Below are 22,046 nucleotides of genomic sequence, written 5' to 3'. Positions count from 1 at the left end.
CCCAACCCTGTGGGCTCCAATCTGGTCTCCACTTTGTCCCTCCCCATTAGATGGTAAACCTTTGAGCTGTTTTGTCTACTTTCATTGTTGTGTCCTTCTATCATACTAGTTTTGTAAAAACTGCCTGTTATGTCTTATGTACAGTAGTTTGCTTAATTTGGTGCTTATCTAAAACTCTTGTTACTTGGATCCCCGGTATGCTCAGTCTGTTTTTATGCAATATAAACTTGGAGATTGAATACAGCATCCAGAGAAAATCGGATGTACAGTTAAGGGGGCCGAATATGTAAGCTTTGTTTCAGCTCAGTTTTCCTCCGTCCTCAACTCTCCTTTGTCCAATGCAGCAAGCCTTAATAACTGCACGCTGGTGTCTGAGGCTTTTGGCAGCGGATGACTGGAGACGCGTGTACAGATGAGTAGGCCGGACACTGGAGCTATGTTCAGTTTCTGTCCACCAGTCCCACATGTCTGTGTGACTGGTAGAGCAGGTGAAATAAATAAAGCTGTGCTACTATTGGTGTGAGAAGTCTTCCAGTAGTTGCTTAAGGTTGAATTCTTATGAAAAAATTGAGTGATCATATCCAGATTCCTTGAAGTTTTCTTCAGTGCATCTGTTTCATTCTGTGTTGGTAACAGTCCGGCCATGCTGAGGCTGGTTGAGGTTTTTGTGTGTATATGCACACCATAAACTGCACACTGAAACAAGGCTACATTTCATTCACTTGTAGGTAGCCCTTTTATCACCTGTTCTGTTATTCAGCTTCTATGGCTTCCTACTGCTTGATGGACACTTCAAGGGACTAGGGTCACAGCAGCAGGTCTGATGTTGGATAAAAATGTTTCTTTAATACTCCATTTTACAGTCTTTGTTTTAGTAATTCACTGCAAACTTATGTGATGATTACGCAGCGCATCATGTTCCGTTTCCCTTTCAATAAAATAAGGGGCCTTTACAAAGTAAAATATAGCAGTAAACACTGATGTCGTCATGCAGCACTCTCATTGTGAAATCTCCCAGCCTGCATCTGGTATGATAGAAAAAGAAGTGGACTGTTGCAGACGAATTAGGAAGTCAGGCTCCAGCTCATACACTGCATCAAGAATGCATAGATATGTCACATCCTGTGTTTTATTGTATTGGTTAATCAATATAATTAAATTATGGGTCTCGTAAAGAAGTGTATTGATTGTCATGCAGTAGAATGTAAGCCACAAAAATGAGAGTTCATATGTAGTCATAATAAATGTTGCTTTCAACACCTTAAAATAACTACTCCGTCGGGGGCATGGCTAAGCTGCGGTCCGGGACTGTCACTTTGTTGAGTGTTCCACCCCTCTGACCTTTCTGCTTGCAAAGGTCCCACGGTTTCAAGACCTGTGTCTCGGTGGCTCCTGTGTATTTCTGCTGTACCGGTTGCCTACCATGCGTTAAGCCTACTTGCCAGTTACACCTGCGGAGTTGTCAAGCATTGAACGCCTGACACCACTTTCATTCGTTGTTGGACTCCATTGAGATCTGGTCGGCTGGCGCTGGATTGAGCACTCTGACGGGGTTGCTGTGAGGTGTCTGGCTACAATTTTGTTTCAACTGTGTTCTTGCCTTCCTGGGCTGCCAGCAGCTGCCTTCATCACTCCCACTCCATAGCCTGCTGCCTCTAGATTTTCCCCCTCCCCTACACTCAACCTGAGCTGGACCTCGTTGCCGTGGCACCTATACCCCTGATCTGGAGCTGCTCATTTCATTCACCAGAAACCTATAACTGGTTGCTCCATACTACAGCTTTGAGATTTCTGGAACCCTTCTACCCAAAGGACCTAGTGAGAAGAGGGACACTAGGGTCCTTTCTACTGGGCGCTCTGATTCTTTGGAACCTGTGGGTATCCTGGGCTGTGCCCTACCTCTGACCACCACTGTCTGAGCCGATAGGTGCCCATATTGTACTTCTGCTCTCATGTAATTACTGTTTCGTATGCCTCTGAACACCTAAACGGAGACTCCAGCCACCCTCATTGTGATAGGCCACCTTGTTCTGCGGGACTGTCTTTTAATTTCTCAATCTTGACTGTTTAAATAACTGGCTCTATACTCCTTGGGTGTCTATAAGTTGGCCTCTTTGTGTACTGTGAATACCCTTACTCTACATTTTCTTCTTCAGGGTCCATAGGCCTCCACAGGGAGAACCTGGGGTGTAGGTGGTGGTTGAAGACCTGGCACCACACAGCTTTCAGCTCCCAGGATGCACTGGTCCAACCCCCTATACCCCGCCTCTGAGCCACCTCCGTTTCGTCGGTGCCCGGCCGGAGTCGGATCACAATTATGCAGTGTGCTGCTTAGGCATCCCAAAAAGCTTTTATTTTATGATTATTTTTTTTTTTTTTTTTTTTTTTATGGTTTCTGCTGAGCGCGCAGCAGCAGACTGTCCACAGGACGTCTCAGCTGCCGCTCAGTCACCCCTCTGGGTATCGCAACGGCAGCTTCGGCTGGAGATTTCGGTGGGCATCCCGGGGTAATCGCTAGCCGGCCCAGCAGACGGACCCAGACTGCAGCCCGGACTCCAGGGGACAGGTAAGGCGGGTCATCGCTTGCGGTGACCCGCGGACGGCAGTCATACCTCCGATCTCAGGACAGACCAGAGGCGCTGAGAGTGAACACAGGTTTTGTCCAAAGTGATCCACTAGACCACCAGGGTACAGATGGAGCAGGAATCTAGCGTCCCGGTGGTTAAAAATCAGCATGGGGAGGTCGGCTTCCTTCTTTAAAGCGGCCCCTCCTCTCTGAGGTCTTGCTTCCCTGAACTGCTCTCCTTCTCTGACCACGCCCCGTCAGATCTCCGGCAGCCGTTTTCTCCAGGCTCAGCCACAGCTCTTTCAGGGAAATGCAGGGTCCGGTCCCCCTACATACCTCTCCCTGGAGTCTGGTTATGTAGCGCTATAGCCTAACCGAGGTTGAGTCACTGACCACAGAATCTGTGTAGTTGATTGTAGTGCTGTTCTGCAGTTCTATTGCATTTCTGCATTGTGTGTGATTTATGCTAGTGTTGCCTGTCTATTTCTCTATACTGTCAGTATATATCTTTCCCTTTCTTTCTGACTTAGCCCTAACATACAGGTGTATTCAGGGTTTTTCCTAGTACCTCACATTTCTACAATAAATGTATTTGTGAGGGATGTCACATACAGTTGGTTACTGCACAGTGCCATATTTATGCTGTGCACTCCTGCAGCTTGCCCAAGCCTAAGACAGGATCAGTATATTGCATTCCTACTTGTATCCTACATACCCAGTGGTTGCATTATACCCAGTGCCATATTGTGTGCTATTCTACTCTACAGCTATGTCTAGCAAAGGCAAGAGTCGCAAGCAAACATCTGCACCCATACTGCTTTCGTGCATTTCAAGTGTTGCAGGCTTAAGTGAGGAGTATTTGATACAAGATGGGTTGTGCTAAGTGTTCTACTCCACCAGGCCTATCAGACCCCCCCCCCCCCCCCCCCCCCAAGCTCCTGCACAAGAGCCCCCTGGGCTTCCTTTTCTCAGGTGCTGGTTACTATTGCGGACCACCTAGCGGTTCCAACTGTAATTCCCCCTATGGGGTTACCACAACAGGCCCTAATTCCGCCTCTGGTGTTGCCACAAGAGGTTCAGGCAATACAGGTACCTCCTGTGCCCCCTCCATGTGTAGATGTACTCTCTAGCTCGGTAGAGAGCCTGGTGGATTTCTCTGCAGCCTTTCAAACTATGTTGCAAGGTGGAAAGCCCGTACCCAGTAAACCACCTAAGCGTCGTGTTATCTTCACAGTCCACACAGCTCTCAGATTCTGAAGTGTCATCTGAGGAGGCAGAAGTTGCTGATCTCTCGAACACTGACTCCCCTCGGGGAGGATGAGTCAGTCTAAAATTAATATTCCTGCCTTTGTGCGAGCTGCTAGATCCAACTTACTAATAGAAGATGACGAGCCAGCCCCTAAATCAAAGCACACACACTGTTTAAACGACAATAGCTTCAGCAGAATTCCCTCTTTCGGATCAATCAGCTGAACACATGGCGGCAGCCTGGCAAACTCCTGGTAAGAGATTTCAGCCTCAAAAACGTCTGACCTCCTGTTATCCAATTCCTGTGGCTCACTGTTCAAAATGGGAGACTCCCCCCTGCGGTAGATTCGCATGTTACGCGTTTAATTAAAAATCAATACGTTACCTATCCATGCATTATCCTCTTTGAAGAACCCTACGGATAGAAAGGTTGAATCTTGTCTTAAATTGATATACTCTTTCAGGGGCTATTGCCCGTCCGACCATGGCTATTGCATAGGTGGCTAAAGCTTTAGAGAGCTGGGCTTGAAGCACTTGAAGACTCTTTCCCTCAGATGCTTCTAGGGATCAGATGTCTTTCGACACTCACATATGAGATGCAGCATCCTATATTGGAGAAGCAAGATTGGATGCCAGTCTCCTAACCTCCATAGTCTCGACTGTGGCAGTGTCTGCCAGTCCTTCCTGTGGCTGCGCTCGTGGAAGGCAGACGCGGACTCAAAGAAAGACCTAGAAGTGTTACCCTACAATGGGGAGATCTTGTTTGGCCTAGACCTTGACAAGATTGTAACCACATTGGCAGCATCAAAAACTGCATTTCTGCCTTCAGCAACTACTACTGCAAATCCTCGGACTACATCTTTTTAGGTCCTTTTCGTCCTCAAGGAAAACCTAAAGGTCAGTCCTTTCCTTGGCAGTCTGCTTCCACTAGGGCCGCCAAGCCCTGGACCACCAAGCACCCTGCTTCAAAATCCGAGTATAAGCCCTCAGCCTGACTGGACGGGCCTCCCTCTGGGGGATCCCAGAGTGGGAGGCTGACTTCTTCAGTTTGCCCAGTGCTGGTGTCAAACCACCACGGATGCTTGGGTAAGAGAAGTGGTCTCCCATGGGTACGCCATCTCATTTCTTCGACTGTCACCCCACCAGTCTTTCTACACAGGCACTCCTTCAGACCCAAGCATGGCCTTACAAATCCGGAAAACCATACAGTCCTTGCTGCAAGCAGGAGTAATTGTGCCAGTCCCGCTATCTCAGCGGGGGACCGGTTACTATTCTACCCTCTTTCTGGTTCAAAAGCCTAATGGGTCTCATCGGCCTATACTCAACTTCAAATCCCTGAACAAATTCCTCAGGGTACCCAGGTTCAGGCTGGAAACCCTACGCTCTATCATTCTAGCTATGGAGCCTGGGGACTTTATGGTATCTCTGGATATTCAGGACGCGTACCTACATGTACTATCAGCGATAGCTCCGGTTTGCTATACTATAGCAACACTTCCAATTTCAGGCTCTGCCCTTTGGATTGCCCACAGCTCCACGGGTGTTAGCCATAAATTTGCTAATCGTGGCGGCCCACCTGTGTGATCAGGGTGTCCGACTGTTGTCATATCTGGACGACCTCCTGCTTTTAGCTTTTAACCATTGCTTTCCTTCACAATCATGGATGGTTAGTCAACTGGAAAAAGTCCTCCCTGAATCCCTCACAGAGAATGATTCATCTGGGAGCCCTGCTGGATTGTCAGAAAGATTCACTGATTCTGAGATCAGACATCTCCAAACTTACACTACGAGTGCGCAGATGCCTCCACAGTCGCCGGGTGTCGATCCACTCAGCAATGCAGGTTCTGGGATCCATAGTGTCCACTTTTGACATTGTGCTGTATGCTCAGTTCCATTCCAGGCCTTTGCAAAGGCTGATCCTCTCCAGTTGGAAAGGGTTACCCCATCGGATCAAAGCTCAAACAATGGTACTTTCTCCAGAGGTGCATCTGTCCCTCTCTTGGTGGCTACAGACATCTCGTCTAACCATGGGTCGCCCCTTTTGGATCCTGGACTGGGTACTTCTAACAACGGACAACAGTCTCTGGGGCGCAGTGCCCGGTCCACACTCCTTTCAGGGTCGCTGGACATCGGTCGAATCAACCTACCAATCAACATGAGAACTTCGAGCTGTCTACAGGGCCCTCATACTGGCCCAGAACATACTTAACGGAAAACCTGTACAAGTACAGTCAGACAAATGTCACAACAGTGGCTTACATCAATCATCAAGGAGGCACTCAAGTCAGGCAGCAATGACAGGAGTGTCACGCATTCTGACATTGGCCGATGGTCACCTCCCGCCCATCTCTGCTGTGTTCATTCCGGGAGTTCTCAATTGGGAAGCAGACTTCCTCAGCCGTCACGACGTCCATCCCGGGGAATGGTCTCTTCACCATGCGGTTTTTCAACTCCTAGTGAGCAGATGGGGCCTCCCAGAGGTGGACCTCATGGCCTCCCGACACAATCACAAACTGCCAGTGTACGGGTCCAGAACAAGAGATGCCCAGGCAACCTTTTGTAGACGCATTATCAGTGAAGTGGACCTTCCAGTTTGCGTACCTATTCCCTTCCCTTGCCTTTACCCGGACCTGGGTCGTCTGTCTTTGACGGCGTAGCTCTTGAGACATCCCTCCTAAGGTCCAAGTGATTCTCTAACTCCGTAGTGACAACTATTCTCAGAGCGCGTAAGCCAGCCTCTGCTCGGATCTACCACAGGGTGTGGCATACATATTTCCAATGGTGTCGTAACAGAAGCTACGACCCCCCCCCCCCCCCCCAAGTGTTCATGATTTCCAGAGTCCTGGCCTTCCTTCAAGCTGGATTGGACCTTGGACTCCGCCTGGCCTCACTGAAAGTGCATGTCTCTGATCTAGCCATTTGGTTCCAGCGTAGACTTGCTCCACTTCCGAATATCCACACCTACTTCCAGGGTGTCCTCCGTATACAACCTCCCTTTGTCCCTCAAGTGGCTCCATGGGATTTGACAGTAGTGCTTTGCACCCTCCAGGGTCCTCCGTTTGAACCCCTGGATTCTATGGAACTCAAGTGGCTCACAGCGAAGACCTTTTCTTCTGGCTATGGTGTCTGCCAGAAGGGTGTCAGATTTAGGGGCGCTCTCCTGTCTCTCCCCATTTCCGATATTCCATCAGGACAGGGCTGTGCTTCGGATTCACCCTGGCTTCCTTCCTAAAGTAGTTTTAGTTTCCACATTAATGAGGAAATTTTAGTCCCGGCCTTTCAATCACCAGACCTATCGGTAGGTGAGGCCTCCTTGGATGTGGTCCGTGCCTTCAGGATATAAGTGGACCGTACCAGTTACCTTCGGAGATTCGACTCCTTATTTGTGCGCTCTGGATTTCACAAGAAGACATTGGCTAGATGGCTTCGCATGACTATTTCACAAGCTTACATGCAGGCAGGCCTTCCTGTACCGGCTACTGTTTCTGCTCGCTCTGTGGGTCCTTTGTGGGCAGCTCGCTGTGGCGCCTCAGCTGAACCGCTTTGTAAGGCGGCCACGTGGTCCTCTGTCCATACATTTCAGAGGTTTTATGCCTTTGATACATTTGCCTCTCAGGATACTTCATTTGGGCGCCAGATTCTCCTCTCGGCTTAGGAGCGTCCCCACCCTTAAATGACTCCTTTGGGACATCTCCAAGGTCTCCCTTTAGGGCCCCATAGACCCTGAAAAAGAAAATGAGTTGTGGTAAAACTTACCTTTTTAACTTTCTTTGCAGTCCATAGGGTCCACAGGGCACCCACCCTGACGCACCCGGCTTCATATGGGCTGTTTCTGGTCACCGTTTTCCAGTCTCCTACGTGAGTGATTCTCGTGTCTGCTAGTCTTCCTTCTCTCTTCTCCTCTTCCGGCCTTTGGCTTGTCATGAACTGAGGTGCCTCTGGCTCGGGGAAGGGTTTAGGGGGTTGGACCAGTGCATCCTGGGAGCTGAAAGCTTTAACTGAGTGGTGCCCGGTCCTCGACCACCACCTACACCCCAAGGTCTACCTATGGACTTTGAAAAATGAGTTAACAAAGGTAAGTTTTACCATAACTCTCATTTTTCATTACTGCTCCCTGCAACTTGCATCACACTACTGCTTTCTTTGTTTCCATACAGCTTTGAAACTTACTTTCACCATCATGCTCATGTAAGCTACCATTATGATCGAGCCCACCGGGCTCTCAGACGTAAATTTCGAGAGAGCCAACCTCCAAGAGATGGGTTTATTTTTTTAAATGTCTTCTCCTATATAGATGCAGAACTCCGCTTGGCTCAAACACCAGGTAAACCTCACATCCTATATGATAGAACTGAAGTTTGGCATATATCAGGACCTCGCTCCTTTAACAATAGTTAAGCAAAGATCTCAGATTTAACCAGGGCCCTGCGAGCTAGATGTATCCACTATCTTTAGTTCCCATTCAAGCTTATGGTTTGCCTTGGTGGCAAGTCAATCATCAGAGACCCCAGGGATGACAAGGACCTCCTGACTCATCTTGAAGAATTGGATCTCTCCTTTTGCTCTGACCCCTGAAGTCTCCAGAGACCTATTGCCCTTGTTTTGTTGCTCACATTCGTGCTCCCTATGACCTGACTGTTGTACCTGTTTGGGATGTTACAGCCAACTACTGCTAGGCCTTTACCTTTTCTCTGAAGGAGCTGAGCGCTACTCAGCGAAAAGCATTAAGCAAAGACTACAATACCCTGACAGCCACCAGGATTGGATATCCCTGCACTGCACTTTGAAAGCAAAAGGGTTTTGGCTTGTTTTAAAGTGATTCTATTCAGCCAGTATAACCATACAATCCTCTACGAGGACATCTTGCTAAAACTTGATGAGACCTACTATGAACTGGTAAACCATCTCCATCTTCATTTGGTCTGGCTATATCTATATCAATAATAATTGTGGAGAGCACTGGAGTGCTGTCATGTATGGGATATTAAACCCCTTACCCTTGCTCTTTTTATCAATGTCCCTGAGATGCCACGGGTACTCTATGTATTTACCCTTTCACCGTGGGTAAATCGCTCTCCCTTTTGCAATAGCACTCTCCATATTGTACAAGATACGCACTACATTTTACCTATATTGATTTGCTGTCATCTTGATATTTTCTGTTTCATAGAAGTCTTTTGGGTTTTTACACGCTTAAGTAATTTTTGTTATTTTTAGTTTTCTAATTATCCAAATGTTCAACCTTTTTTAGTTTAGGCCCCCGTATTGGGCTACTCTCCCTTCTCCATGGTCTTATAGGTATTCCACTTTATCAATTTTATTGCTCACCTTTGATTATTGGGTCACATTCAGGAGGTTTCGGTTACACAGTTCTCTGTACTTAATCTAGCCTCCATTCTTTTTTTTTTTTAAAGTATTTTTTTTACTCTGCACATTCTCTTGTTCCTTCTTCATCACCTAGAGGTGTTTCAGGTTTACTTCCTAACCCGTCTTTGGACACTATTGTGCTAACTTCTGTTTACGTTTTCCTCTGCGAACCACAGGAAATACACTCTGGTTCCTATCTCATTACTGTGTGAAGATTTAAAAAAATTTTGCCAAAATTCTTGTGAATAGGCTTTCAGCTCTCTTCACCCTGATTAGATGGGCTTTATCCCGTCCAGACAGGCACTCGATAATGCTTGGTGCACAATAGACGTTCATCGTATTAATGTGCGTAATCTACTTTCACTGGTGCTTACCTTATAAAAGAAGTCTCTTGACAGGGTTTCTTGGCCACTCATAATTCAAACACTCCTCAGATTTGGTTTCCGGTTACATTTCTACAGTTGATTAAAGTCCTTTTACCATAATCCTTCTACCGCTGTTCTTGCAGAGGGGTTGCTTTCAGATTCTTTTGACATTACAAACTGGATCATGCAGGGCTGCACTCTCTCATCCCTTATATTTGCACTTACCATTGAACCCCTTTCCAGGCGAGTTAACGCTAACCTGGACATCACCGGTGTCACTGTTGGTGATTCCCAGCATACACTTTCTCTATACGCTGATGATGTGCTCCTTACTCTGACTAAACCATTCACTTCCCTTCCCAATCTATTTAGAGAATTATCCAAATTAGGTTATAGAATCAACCATAGCAAGTTCGAGATCCTACCTCTTCACCTCCCGGAGCAGAAACTACCGTGTTTCCCCGATAATAAGACAGTCTCTTTTTTTTTTTTTTTTTTGGGTCAAAAAAACTCCATAGGGCTTATTTTTGGGGTAGGGCTTATTTTAATTAATATTGACAGCAATTTCAATAAACAGGTAAGTGTGAACAAAGAAATCTACCTTTATTCAATCTTCATCTTCAACAACATCATAAGTGTCCATATCCCAATTCTCAGTCCTGTTTTCATCCCCATCATGCCCTCCGTCCTGCTTTACAATTCTTTACTTACCTGTATTTTTTTTCCTCTTTTTCTCTACTCTCCTCTGGCGCTGCTGTAAATGGCGCTGCCACGCACGCCAACTGCCGCGCGCTCACTGTGAGAGTGACACTGCAGCTGTGATTGGATGCCACTGTTAAATCTTTAACAGTGGCATCCATTTCATGCGGGGGGAGCGGAGCTGGGGGCATTTTAGTGTAGCGCAGGGCTCGGACAAGATGGGGATTTTGTTAGGGCTTATTTTCGGGGTAGGTCTTATCGGGGAAACACTGTACTTTGCACCCAAACGTACCGCGTTCCGGTGTGTTTTAAAAAAAAAAAAAAAAGTGTGATTGTAGTAGCAGAAAGAGAATTATATTTTATTTATTTTTTTGTTTAAAAACAAAAATCTGTAGTTCAACAAAGAACGAAGATAGTGTATGGGAAAAAAATGGCATCAAATATGAGACTTTTATAAAATAACAGCTGCATTCAGTGTCATAATTTCATCTCCGTTGCCCGGAGGCAAGTTAGATGTTGTACCCACTCTTTGACTTTTGTAAAACCATTTTAAACCTGACTGTAAAGTCCTTCTACTTTTTTTTTTTTTTTTTTATATATATAAGTTTATTGATCTTCTATAAAATTGACTGTTGCCAGCGTATCTATAATGGGTGCAGGGTGTGTAGTTAACACACACCACGCACCTTGTACCCATTCACAAAACTTACCTTCCCGTCAGCACCACAGATATCAGTGGGAATATGGTGTGGGTACATGTGGTTGATGTATCAACCAATTAAGAGTGGAAACGTTGCCTATAGCAACCAATCGGCTGAAGAGTACATTCTATAAAATGAAAGATGCTGATTGGTTGCTATGGGGAGCTTCTCCACTGATTTCTTTACTTGATGCATCAACCCCATAGATTGTAAACTCTACTGAGGCACGGACTGATGTGATATAAATAACTGGTAATAAAAGCATGATGTACTTAAAATTCAAGGGTTTCAATAATGTTGACCAGAACTGTACGTGACACTCAAAAGTAATTATACATTATGGCCCTCAGGTTGTGCTCCTCTGTACTAAATAGTTAGGATTAACAAAAATCTTAGGATCCACTATACATGCTAAATGCTGCAAAATACAACTTAATAAAATGCTGCTGAAGATAATCTCTGAATAAGGGAACAATGTCCTTTCCCCTTATTGATTACTATACTCCCTCATGGAGCAGTTACAGAAGTCTGGTTACAAAAATGGGTTTGTCTTGTGTTCAAAATAGGCCAAACATAAAAATTGCTTCTTGTCTCCTATTATCACTTAACTGGTATGGTCGCATGGGATGCCACTGCAACAAGCTGGGCTTTAGCTAACCTGGTCACATCCCATGCAACCATGCCACCCTGCTGTGACTCCTGGCTTTTAGAAAGGAAATCCGTTTTGCACATGTGCGCAGGGGGGGTACAGATTCAGTTCCCCTGACACACCCTTCGCTGCTTTGCCTGTGTTGGAAAGAAAGTGATAATGCCCCATCTACTTGAGTGTGGAGGATGGGGGAGGGGTGGTATTGCCCAATTAGTCATTGGACTCTGGGGCAAGTGAGTGGTACAGAACAGATGTATTACACCACGTGTGGGGGTTTATACAACAAGGTGTATTTTACCACTAGGGGTGAGGCGTAATGTTAATGGATAACAATTGCTGAGTGGAGAGGGGTATATTGCCAATGGGAGGTAATTTTACTATGGGTGCTTTGAACACGAGGGGGAGAGGCGTTCTCTTTCCAATAAAATATTTACATTCATTTAGGAAAAAAAAAAGTTCATCTTATTAAGAAATCAACATATTTTTTTTCAGTAACATTTAGTTTTTTTTTTTTTTTAAATGGTCTGTTAAATGGTTAAACATATCTTCAAGTACAAGGGTAAATGATCTGTTTTAATTTAATTTTTAGGGATTCCATTTTTTTCTATTTTAAACTCTAAATACATTGAGAACTTTTGTGGCATTTTCACTTCAGTGACAGCCTGTACTGTGCTTCCTTAATGAAACGTGTCTGCCCAAGTGACAGAACAGCTCACGATAGAGCTGGAATTTTTCTGCAAATATTTAAATAAATATTTAGTGGTTACTATTAAATTTAAGCTGGGTACACACTAGAAGACATATCATACGATCCCTCGTCCCTCATGTGCTTCTCCTCCCCCTACTTATAGTATAATTTACTCCTAACTCTCCACAACGGCACCTAACACCTGGTTGCTCATGTCCTGCTGCTTGTATTATGCAGCTATGTTTATAAACCATGTCCTTGTCCCACATTGTTTTGTGTTACTATTAACTGTTTTTCTTGTGTGCTCATTTATATACTGTGTAAGGTGCTTTATAAATAAAGGATGATGATAATAATACGATATATCGCTCCGATGTGGATTAGAACGATATATTGTGGATTGTATAGTGTGTACACCCGACTGCGCATGCACAGGGGTTGCTCATTGCATCGTTCCATCTCCTGTGCTGCTCAGTAGATGGAACGGCACCATGGTGCTACATGCAGCATGTAACAATATATTGCGCCGTTGTACACCGGATCTTGTGTATACTGCACACTCGATATATTGTTACATAGTGACGTTCAGTCACTGGGTATACATCGTATAGTGTGTACCCAGTTTTATGCTAATTGATATTACATTTTTGTGCATATTTTTTAACATACTACATAAAAATACCAGCTCTAGCCATGACCTTCACCACAGTGCTTCCCACACCATACAAACACTGCTGTGCTGGTGTCGAAAGCAGGATAGTGCAGGTCCTGAGCTAAAATCTGCCATCCTGATCCTTCAAGTTTTGCTGAGCAGAACGTCCCTGCTAATCTATCTGCAAGCGTTTAGTATTTCTGGTAAGTGGTCCAACCCCTATTTCCTGTTACTGTACTACTTGTATTTTAAAATAATTAAACTTTACGATTGTTTTGTTGTTACGCTGGGTATATGCTGGCAGATATATTGGCCAATCAACTGATCGGCCAATATATCTTGTGTGCGTTGGCCAGCGTATGTCTGTGAATGACGTCGTTCAGACATATCGCGTTAGCTGTGCTGCACAGCTGATGCCCAATATACCTGCAGGGGAGGCCGCGGGGAGGGTGTCGCCGCACAACCCCCGGCCTGTGGTACTCGCGGACAGATGACAGATTGTTTAGTGTATATGAACGACCATCATCTGCAGATATATCTGATGGGTGTCTACCCAGCTTAATGGAACTTGTTTTAAAATATTTAAAAGATGAACACAGAAATAGTGTGTGGTGTAATTTTTTTATTTTTTGTGTGGAGTATACAGTAATCCGCCCCCCCCCCCCCAAGTTTAGTACTAAACATCCTTGAAAACTGGGATGCTAGTATGAATTAAATCAAATTAGTTTGTTCTAAAGATCTGAAACTCTTTCAAAATACAGTAAAAGTGGACTTTCCACATTTGCTCTAAATACATCCTCTGCATCTCCCCCTCTCTGTACTGCCTGCGTTCACTTCCACTGTTCTCATGCCATTACATGTCTCTCTGGCTACTTCATGTTAGGCAGGGTACACATCAAGCTATATATTGGACAATATGTCGTTCCAATGCGGGGTAGAATGTCGTCCATACCGCTCACTGTGCGCCCTCAATCATGTGTTTACGTGCGTCAACTGGGTCGTCCCATCTGAAGTGCTGCGTGCAGGTGGCCCAACCACGGCATGCAGGTGAATGCGGGATGGAAGGGTATATTGCATGGCCATACACCAAATCGTGCTGTGTACGGCCGCCCACTATATACCTCCATCGGGCATCTGGTTGGCTTTGATCGCTCAGATTTCTTATTACAATTTAACATTAAATCCTGCTTCAGTAGTATCCATGGACAGCCTGAGCTTAATACAGAATTTAAGTGCAAAAAAGATATATGGCATGAAATTAAATGCATTTTATATTGAAAATGTAGAAATGTAATATTTTATTCATTTTGTCAGTGAATGTTATGGTCACAAAGTGGCTTTAAAACTATGTTGGTTTTGTTGATCTTATTAACAGATCATTTTATTCCTCTAGCTAAAGTCATATTGGCAGTAGCCATCTGGAAATTAAGATTTGCTTCAACACAAATTAACCTGACTTATATAAATTGGTCTCTAGTCACACTGGCATACACACCTATGCAAAGCATCAGCCACTTGTCAGAACTGTGACAAGCTATCGAAGATACAGATGTATTCACATGAATTTATATTCCAGAATAAGGAAAAAAATTATTTTTAACCCAATGTAAAGAGATTAGTTAATATAAAAACAAAATAATATGGAATGCTCACATTAGATGTTAAAATATGGCGTTACATCACCACCTGCTTTAATGACAGCTTGGATTTTCCGAGGCATGCTATCAATATGACTCTGCATCACATTCATAACGCATTGCGCCCATTCAACGACTAAGTGGTCCTTCAATGCAGCCAAATTCGGAGGGTGTTTTGTTTCTTCTTCACAACCCATTCCAACATGTCCCAAATTTTTTCAATCACATTGAGATCTGGCGAATTGAGTGCCACGTGAGATTTGGCACGTCAGTCTGGTGCTCTGCAAACCAATCCTAGCGAGATGGATAATATCCTCCTGAAAAAGTGGATCCAGGAGATGGTCTTCGTCTTTCAGAAACCATATTGCATGTGACCCGTAGGAAGGCGCATATCGTGCATACACTGCAAGATATGTCGTTATGATTTGGCCAAATCGTAACGACATTGTCTGTGTACCCAGCTTTAGTTTAGCTTTAAGTTTACAAAATTGCATAAGCTACTTTGTATCCACTGTACTTGATGTATCCACTGTACTTGATGCATCCTCTTAACTTCCTCCTCTTGCGGGAAGGGCTGGCAGCCTCACAGCAATTTTACTATTTTATTTTATTAATCTAGTATTTTATGTACAAGTTTTTTTTCTGTGTATTGTATGTGTACTAAAAAAAATAATAAACCTAGATATTGTGGATGCCTGCCCTAAAAATTAAAAGTAAATACAAAAATGCATGGGGTAATTGTAATAGCCTGGCATCAGCGTTTTTTCATGCAATACTTTTTAAAGTAGCAGTCACTTAAAAGGCAAAACCTGGTTAATTTTGCCTTTGAAATGACTGCTATTTTAAAACATCGGGCAGACTCGCACAGAACTCTGCGATGCCTGCAGTCCGCAGACTGTTACATTTACCCCATAGATTTTTGTTTCCCAAATGGCAAAAAGCTGGGGCGTCTTTGGATGAGAGGGGAAAATTCCTCAATTTCTCTAACTGGTGAACATTTTTACCAAAAACAATATCTACATGTTTTATAGTTTAAGATTTGTTAGAAGTCATAATATGTATGGAATCATTGTTCTTTATACAGATCTTATACCCTTTTTCATGCCAGCGCTGCCACACTTATAACTTGCAGAATGCATGTACTATAGAATTTTAAATGTTGAGCCGGGGCATCATGTTCTCTAGCTACACAGAGGTATAAATGCTACTAGCACTGTCTGTTGACAGTGTGATCTGTGGTATAGGCTAAAGGCATGTATAGATTTTTCAACATTGTTTTAAGTACACTCTGGTAGATCTCAGTGTGTTGCAGTTTTGTAGCTTTATTTAAGACCTGGGGCTAAATGTAATAGGATGAGCGTTTAGGAAATGTGAGAGGTTAGCTGTAAACTCAAATTGGTTGAGTTTTATCTTCAAAATGGGAAAACATCTGGATGAGTTTTTTTTTAAATCGTGAGGTTTTTTTAGCCTGAAAAACATGTGAGTTTGCCTGTTCTCTGACTCTATTTCGTTAGCAGAGTTTAAAAAGTGAGTTTATTGCTAAACTGTCACATTTTCTAAACTTTCACCCAATTACATTTGGCCCATGGTGTTGAAGATAACCTTTGCATTGCAGTGGTTTGATAATAAATGGCTCACTTTGACTTGATTAAACCATGAAAAGTAAAAGAAAAATAATTTTTATTTAATTTTTTTTTTAGGTATGGTATACGTCCAGAGCATGTTATTATATATGGCCAGAGCATAGGAACTGTCCCGTCTGTGGATCTTGCTGCTCGATATGAAAGTGCTGCTGTGATTCTCCATTCACCCCTGACGTCTGGAATGAGGGTAGCCTTTCCAGACACAAAGAAAACCTATTGTTTTGATGCATTCCCAAAGTGAGTATTGCTCTTTTGGAATCTTTGATGAATTGTTTCGCATATTTTCAGGTGGTAAAATTACAGCCACCAATGCCAGTGCAGTGCTATCCACCCTTTACGTTTTGGTTGGTAGAGACTTGCCCAATGGTGATTTAATTGGGGAGAACCCCACAATATTTTTGCACTTAGGTTTGTAGTTAGTATGCCTCACATTATGACTTGTAATCATTCAATTTCATGTGTTTTTTGATCTTGTGAATTGTAAATTTAATGTTATGAATTGTAAATGTTTTGTGCTTGACAAGTAGTGCTCTCCTTTTTCTTTTTTACAGCATTGACAAAATATCCAAAATAACTTCCCCAGTCCTGATAATCCACGGCACAGAAGATGAAGTCATTGACTTTTCACATGGCCTGGCACTGTTTGAGCGTTGCCAGAGGCCGGTGGAACCACTCTGGGTGGAAGGAGCAGGACATAATGATGTGGAACTTTATGGACAATACCTTGAGCGATTGAAACAGTTTGTCACACAAGAGCTTGTAAATTTGTAAACTACAACTTTGATAAAACACAATCCTGAAGGTCTGTATCAAGTTTCACAGCAGTGCATTGCAGTTCTCCTTGGCCACCAAATGGCTTAGACGACCATGTTTTCTCTTTTCCCCACTCTCTCTCTCCTGGACTGTGAGCCATAGAAGAGCGTTCTGTTATAAACCTGGTCCTTTTTGTAAATCATGTAGGGTGCTTAACAGATTACAGGTAAATCATTAAGGGAAATGTTATCTAGGGACTACTAATGAGGATATTTTTCACAATGTTGTCCTGGTCCTGATTTGTATTATAACGAAAGCTCCTTTGTACCCCGACATTACCATAGTTAAAGCCAGCGAGACCACTGTTATATGCAAGTCTACCATTGAAAACCACCATATAGACTACTGCCATTGCTTCAACACCAGTCTCAACACTACTGCATGTTGTCCAGACCATTTCAGATTTGCCAATCGTCATAGTGGTCCCGCTGGTAATAGTGGATATTGCTAACCAAGAGCGACCACCACAGATGCAGAGGTGTGCCTTAGCAATGAGGAAAATTACCTCTGAATAGAAATCCCCTTTTCACACCGGCAATGAAGGGTTTGGTTTTTTTTTTATTTTATTCCAGTATTAGAATGTGGAATTACACTTATTGTGCAGGTCAGGCCTCTGTACATTTGTGTATAGTATATAATCTAATTTTTATTTTGGTATGTGTACAGTTTTACTATGAGGTCTATGAAGTAGCTCATTGTATCAACTTGATACAGCCATACCAACTGGTACTAGATTTAGTGTTACTTATTTGATGGCATGCTGATTCTTGTAATCACTCTATCATCATGTTCAGAAGGATAGCCCATCTAAAAATTGTGCAGGCTTTAAAATAAAGAAGTTAATTTTATCAAATGTACTTTAAAACGCCTGTTGTAGGAGCTTTGATTTTCTTTTTAATCATTTTGTAAAACATATCAAGTGAGCAGAAACTTGTTGCCAAATTCTTCCAGGTATTTCCTACTAGCCGTTCCAAGATTTTCTGCTCTAGGAAGCACTGCAAGATCCACTTGGCACTGACATTGAAAATACTACACTAGATGCTGTGATTTCATATACTGAACTATGAACAACTGTCTTATGGGACGGTGTAGCCCACATACGATCATTACCACTAGTACAATACTGAAATTACTTGAGTGGACAATTTTTTTTTTTTTTTTTCTTAGTAAGCTTTCACATACATTGTCTTGATTGCACTTTTTTACTATTGTACACAAATAACAGTGTCATCCTGGCAGTGTTATTTTTATTAACAAAACTGCTGGTTTAAGTGTTTTTTTTTTTTTTGTTTGGTTTTTTTTTTGGTTTGTTTTTGTAATGTTGTTTTTTCTGTTATATTAATCTTACACCACAGACCTGGATATCTTGTATAAGAGAGACTTTCTCGCCCTGTGAGTGCTAGGATCTCTCTGCTGCCACTATGCTAGAGTAATCTTATAGGGAATATAAACTCTTTGTAACTGCTGTTGCTGAGCAACAACGTGCTGAATTCCTACACTGGCAGACCAAACTCATTTGGCCAAAAACTCTCATTACAGCTGGTAGGGGTTTTCATGCAGCCTTTGACGTTTGGACTACAGCCCAGTGTGCTTGCACTGAAACCAAACGTGACAATAAGCTGCTGTTTTTATAGCAAATGTTGGGATGGGGGGAGGGCATAAACTTAATAACCTGTTCTGATATCACTGACAACTGGCCAAGTCTGTACAATTGCTGCCACAGAGCCTCTACATGCTCACCTTGTGTAGATCACTCGTGCAGTACAAGGCAGATTTTGTTGACCTCACTGGCCTTTAAAACATTTATTGATTCTAACATAACAGACTTTTTTTTTTTTTTTTTTTCTTTCATAAAAGTTGCATACTATATAAATTATAGGAGGTGTATGGTTTTTTTTTTTGTTTGTTTGTTTTTTTTCCATTTCATTTTTTCTTTTCATATCAATTTACAGACTAAGGTCATTTTTTTTTTTTTTTTTTATCAACACAGTAATGTGAGTGTTTTTTGTCTGTTTTCATGAAGTTGCCTGTCCTTCAACTTAAATTTACTTAAAATGTCAATGATGAATGCAACTACAATTTAATGGTATGTAGTACAATTGTGAATGGATAATACACTGTGGATACATATAAAGGCCTTATTTAGTGTAATAACTGTTGTGGCTGTCTGGGATTGTATACAGTTTTAATATGTATTATAAAGACTTGCATTGGTTTAGATGTTACCCAGTAAAATCTATATCGACTATACATGTTGCACTTTTTTTTGTCAGTTGCTGTGTCCATATTAAAAATCAGGCTTTTCAGCTATTTATTTTTAAAATGGGCCAAACCACAAAATGACAAACATTTTTAGAACTACTGAAATGTATGTAGGGGTATATTTACTAAAGGTTGATTTTGATTGATGCAAAATCATAGTTTCTGGGGATAAATCGCACATAAAAACAAAAATTGTCTGTTCGTACAAGTATTGGCAAATGTGTGATTTTAGCTCCAGATACAAAATTAATGTTGATAGATTTTCATCGATATTAAAATCAAGCTCTAGTAAGTATACCCCGTAGTGTTCTGCTGCACCATATGGTTTAACTTTTTTAAGAAATGTAACTGTTCATCATTACTGACTTCCCTTAAGCCAAATAAGCCTTGAAATAGACTCTGCAATAGTGAAAACTAATTGTGTGTATTATCCAACCTATTCTTGTACCTGTTTAACAAAAAACAAATTCACATCAGACTTTACTTTTAAAGGCAGCAGTAGCAAAAGTCCACACAGCTATAGGATGATTAGGCACAAATGTTGTTTAACCTAATTCATAGTCTTATTTGTCTGGCTCATGAATGCACCTGAAATCTGAGTTGCAGTACAGTGTGATATAGTATTTTTTACAGATGCTAAATGAGGATAAAACTTTCTATGTGATCAATGTTAATGATGTACAGTATATGGTGTAGGGAATGTCCAATTCAACACATGTAGTGAAAGTTTGTCAGCATGTTTTATACATCTTAATTTACTTTGGTAGAGGTGGTTTCTGAGAGTTTAGTACTGTAGATGGGAGAAATAGAGACCTGGAGAATTCTGTGAAATAAGACCGACCAGCAGTGGCGGAACTATGTTGAATGCTGTGGCCACTATGGCACTTCCCTCTCTGCTCTGACAAGAAGCAAATGGAGGCCTTTACTCTGTGGCATATGCAAATTTGGCTATGGAGTCGGCAATGCACAGTTAAACCCCTATTCTAGTGAACAGTGAAGTTCATTTACGAATCTGGCACATAATGGTCAAAGCCTTCACACGAACATGGATTCACCATGCATCCCTTGCAGAATTACACACATTTTACACTCTAATGCTGGCCATTCACGGGACAATTGATCACACGATTTGAGCAGTTTCTACAGGTTGGACAGACCAATCATTTGAAAATAGTTGTATTTTTAGTCTTCTGTGACCCCGATGCGTGTCCCCGCCGTCGTCTAGTTGGATTGCAGATCAGATGGTTTTGCAGAGAGATATCAACTGATTGGGGTTCATTCAAACCCGGTCGCAAGCGTTGATAGCTCGCAACCCGGAATCGATGTTCCCCCACTGGGCATGCGCACGTCAGAGCCGGCTATGACGTGCGCATGCGCGAGTCCCGGCTAGTGACTGGCACTCTGTCGCTAGGGGTCTCGCACCAAAGGGGGCGAGCTGTCGATGGTGAGTGACAGCTCGCCCCGTTTGGGAGGCGGGCAGGGGGCGTGGCTGACCAAATGGAGACGTTCCCGAAGGAACGCCTGCTGTTTGGGGGCGGCCCCACTGACATCAGCAGTGATGTCAGTGGGGAGCTTCCTGCTCGATCAGAGCAGGAAGCTCCCTGGGGCTTGCAAGTGCTGAGACCCAACCTTGGGGTCTCATCGCAAGCCCCGATGGTCCCGATGTTCTTGACCATCACCTTGGTCGGTCGCTAGAGCTGTGGGTGGTAACCCACAGCTTAGCGATCTATCAAGAGGCGGCACTACAGGATGCAAGCGGCCGAAGTGACCGCTTGCATCTAACGACCGCCACTGAATGAGGTCCTTTTTATGTGATTGATCAAATCGTATGGTCTAATGTGAAATAGTTCCGTTTTAAATACAAATTGTCTGGTATCTGAAGGGAAATTGTACAACTGGTCTGACCAACTTTTGAATCTCATAGTGTATGGCCACCTTTACACTTTATATATTATTCAAATGTGTATATTTACACAAACACAGACAAGGTTTAGCTGTGAAAACTCATCTTGGTAATTACACAAATCTCAAAGCAGAAGTTTAACTTTATTTTAAATATATTAAACCCATTCTTTGTTTACTACACCTATAGGTATGAAGCCAAGATCACTATTCTTGCAGACACCAATAATTATTTTTCAGCACACTTAAAAGGGATTTCTTTAACTACTTGAGTGCAAGCTTTTAAGACCACTACTATATTCTCATCTTTTTAAGCCTGTCAGCTCAACTGTATAACTTTACATAAATGTTTATATCCACAAATGTGTAACTTGCATACTTTAAAAAAAAAAAAAAAAAGGTACAGAATTATATGGTGCTTTACTGCACATATGACTAAAACTACAGTTGACATGACATACTAATACATGACCAAATAAACGAACGTATGAATGTACCTAAGCAACCACAAGCCTGTAATTCCTTGAGTTTTTCCTACTACTTTTGATATGTTTAGTATGATAAAATGCATCTTGTTAAAGATCTGCACTATAGACACAGCATTCCTTACCATTTTGGGCACATGCTACCTTTCATGGCTAGTCTAAAGCTGGCCACACATCTAAAGATTATCTGTCCAACCAGCCAACTTGTTGATTGGTTGGAATGAAAATCTGGTAAGGAATACAATCAGCAATTTGCTCCCAAATGCTGGAAAATGGACCAAAACTGTTGTTTGAATAAATAGTTTAGATCAAACATTTAACAAACTTGTCTGAACGACCATTTTCATCTGTTTTCTGTCATTTATGAGC

General features: G+C 42.7%; 1 protein-coding gene across 2 annotated transcripts in view; it reads left to right on the top strand.

Moving 5' to 3' along the window:
* ABHD17B (abhydrolase domain containing 17B, depalmitoylase) overlaps positions 1-21,692 on the top strand; it is a 47,152-nt gene extending 25,460 nt beyond the window's left edge. For both annotated transcript variants that reach the window (XM_088464064.1, XM_088464065.1), the window contains exons 3-4: positions 16,273-16,452; positions 16,767-21,692. In XM_088464064.1, coding sequence (XP_088320190.1) covers positions 16,273-16,452; positions 16,767-16,986 — 400 coding nt within the window. In that variant the 3' untranslated portion in view covers positions 16,987-21,692. The remainder of the gene's footprint in view (positions 1-16,272; positions 16,453-16,766) is intronic.
* Positions 21,693-22,046: the final 354 nt, after the last annotated feature.

The sequence above is a fragment of the Taudactylus pleione genome, unplaced genomic scaffold, assembly GCF_031769625.1.
Source record: "Taudactylus pleione unplaced genomic scaffold, aTauple2 ptg001573l, whole genome shotgun sequence".
In the NCBI taxonomy this organism is placed as follows: Eukaryota; Metazoa; Chordata; class Amphibia; order Anura; family Myobatrachidae; genus Taudactylus; species Taudactylus pleione.
This window is presented reverse-complemented; position numbering and strand designations above follow the sequence as displayed.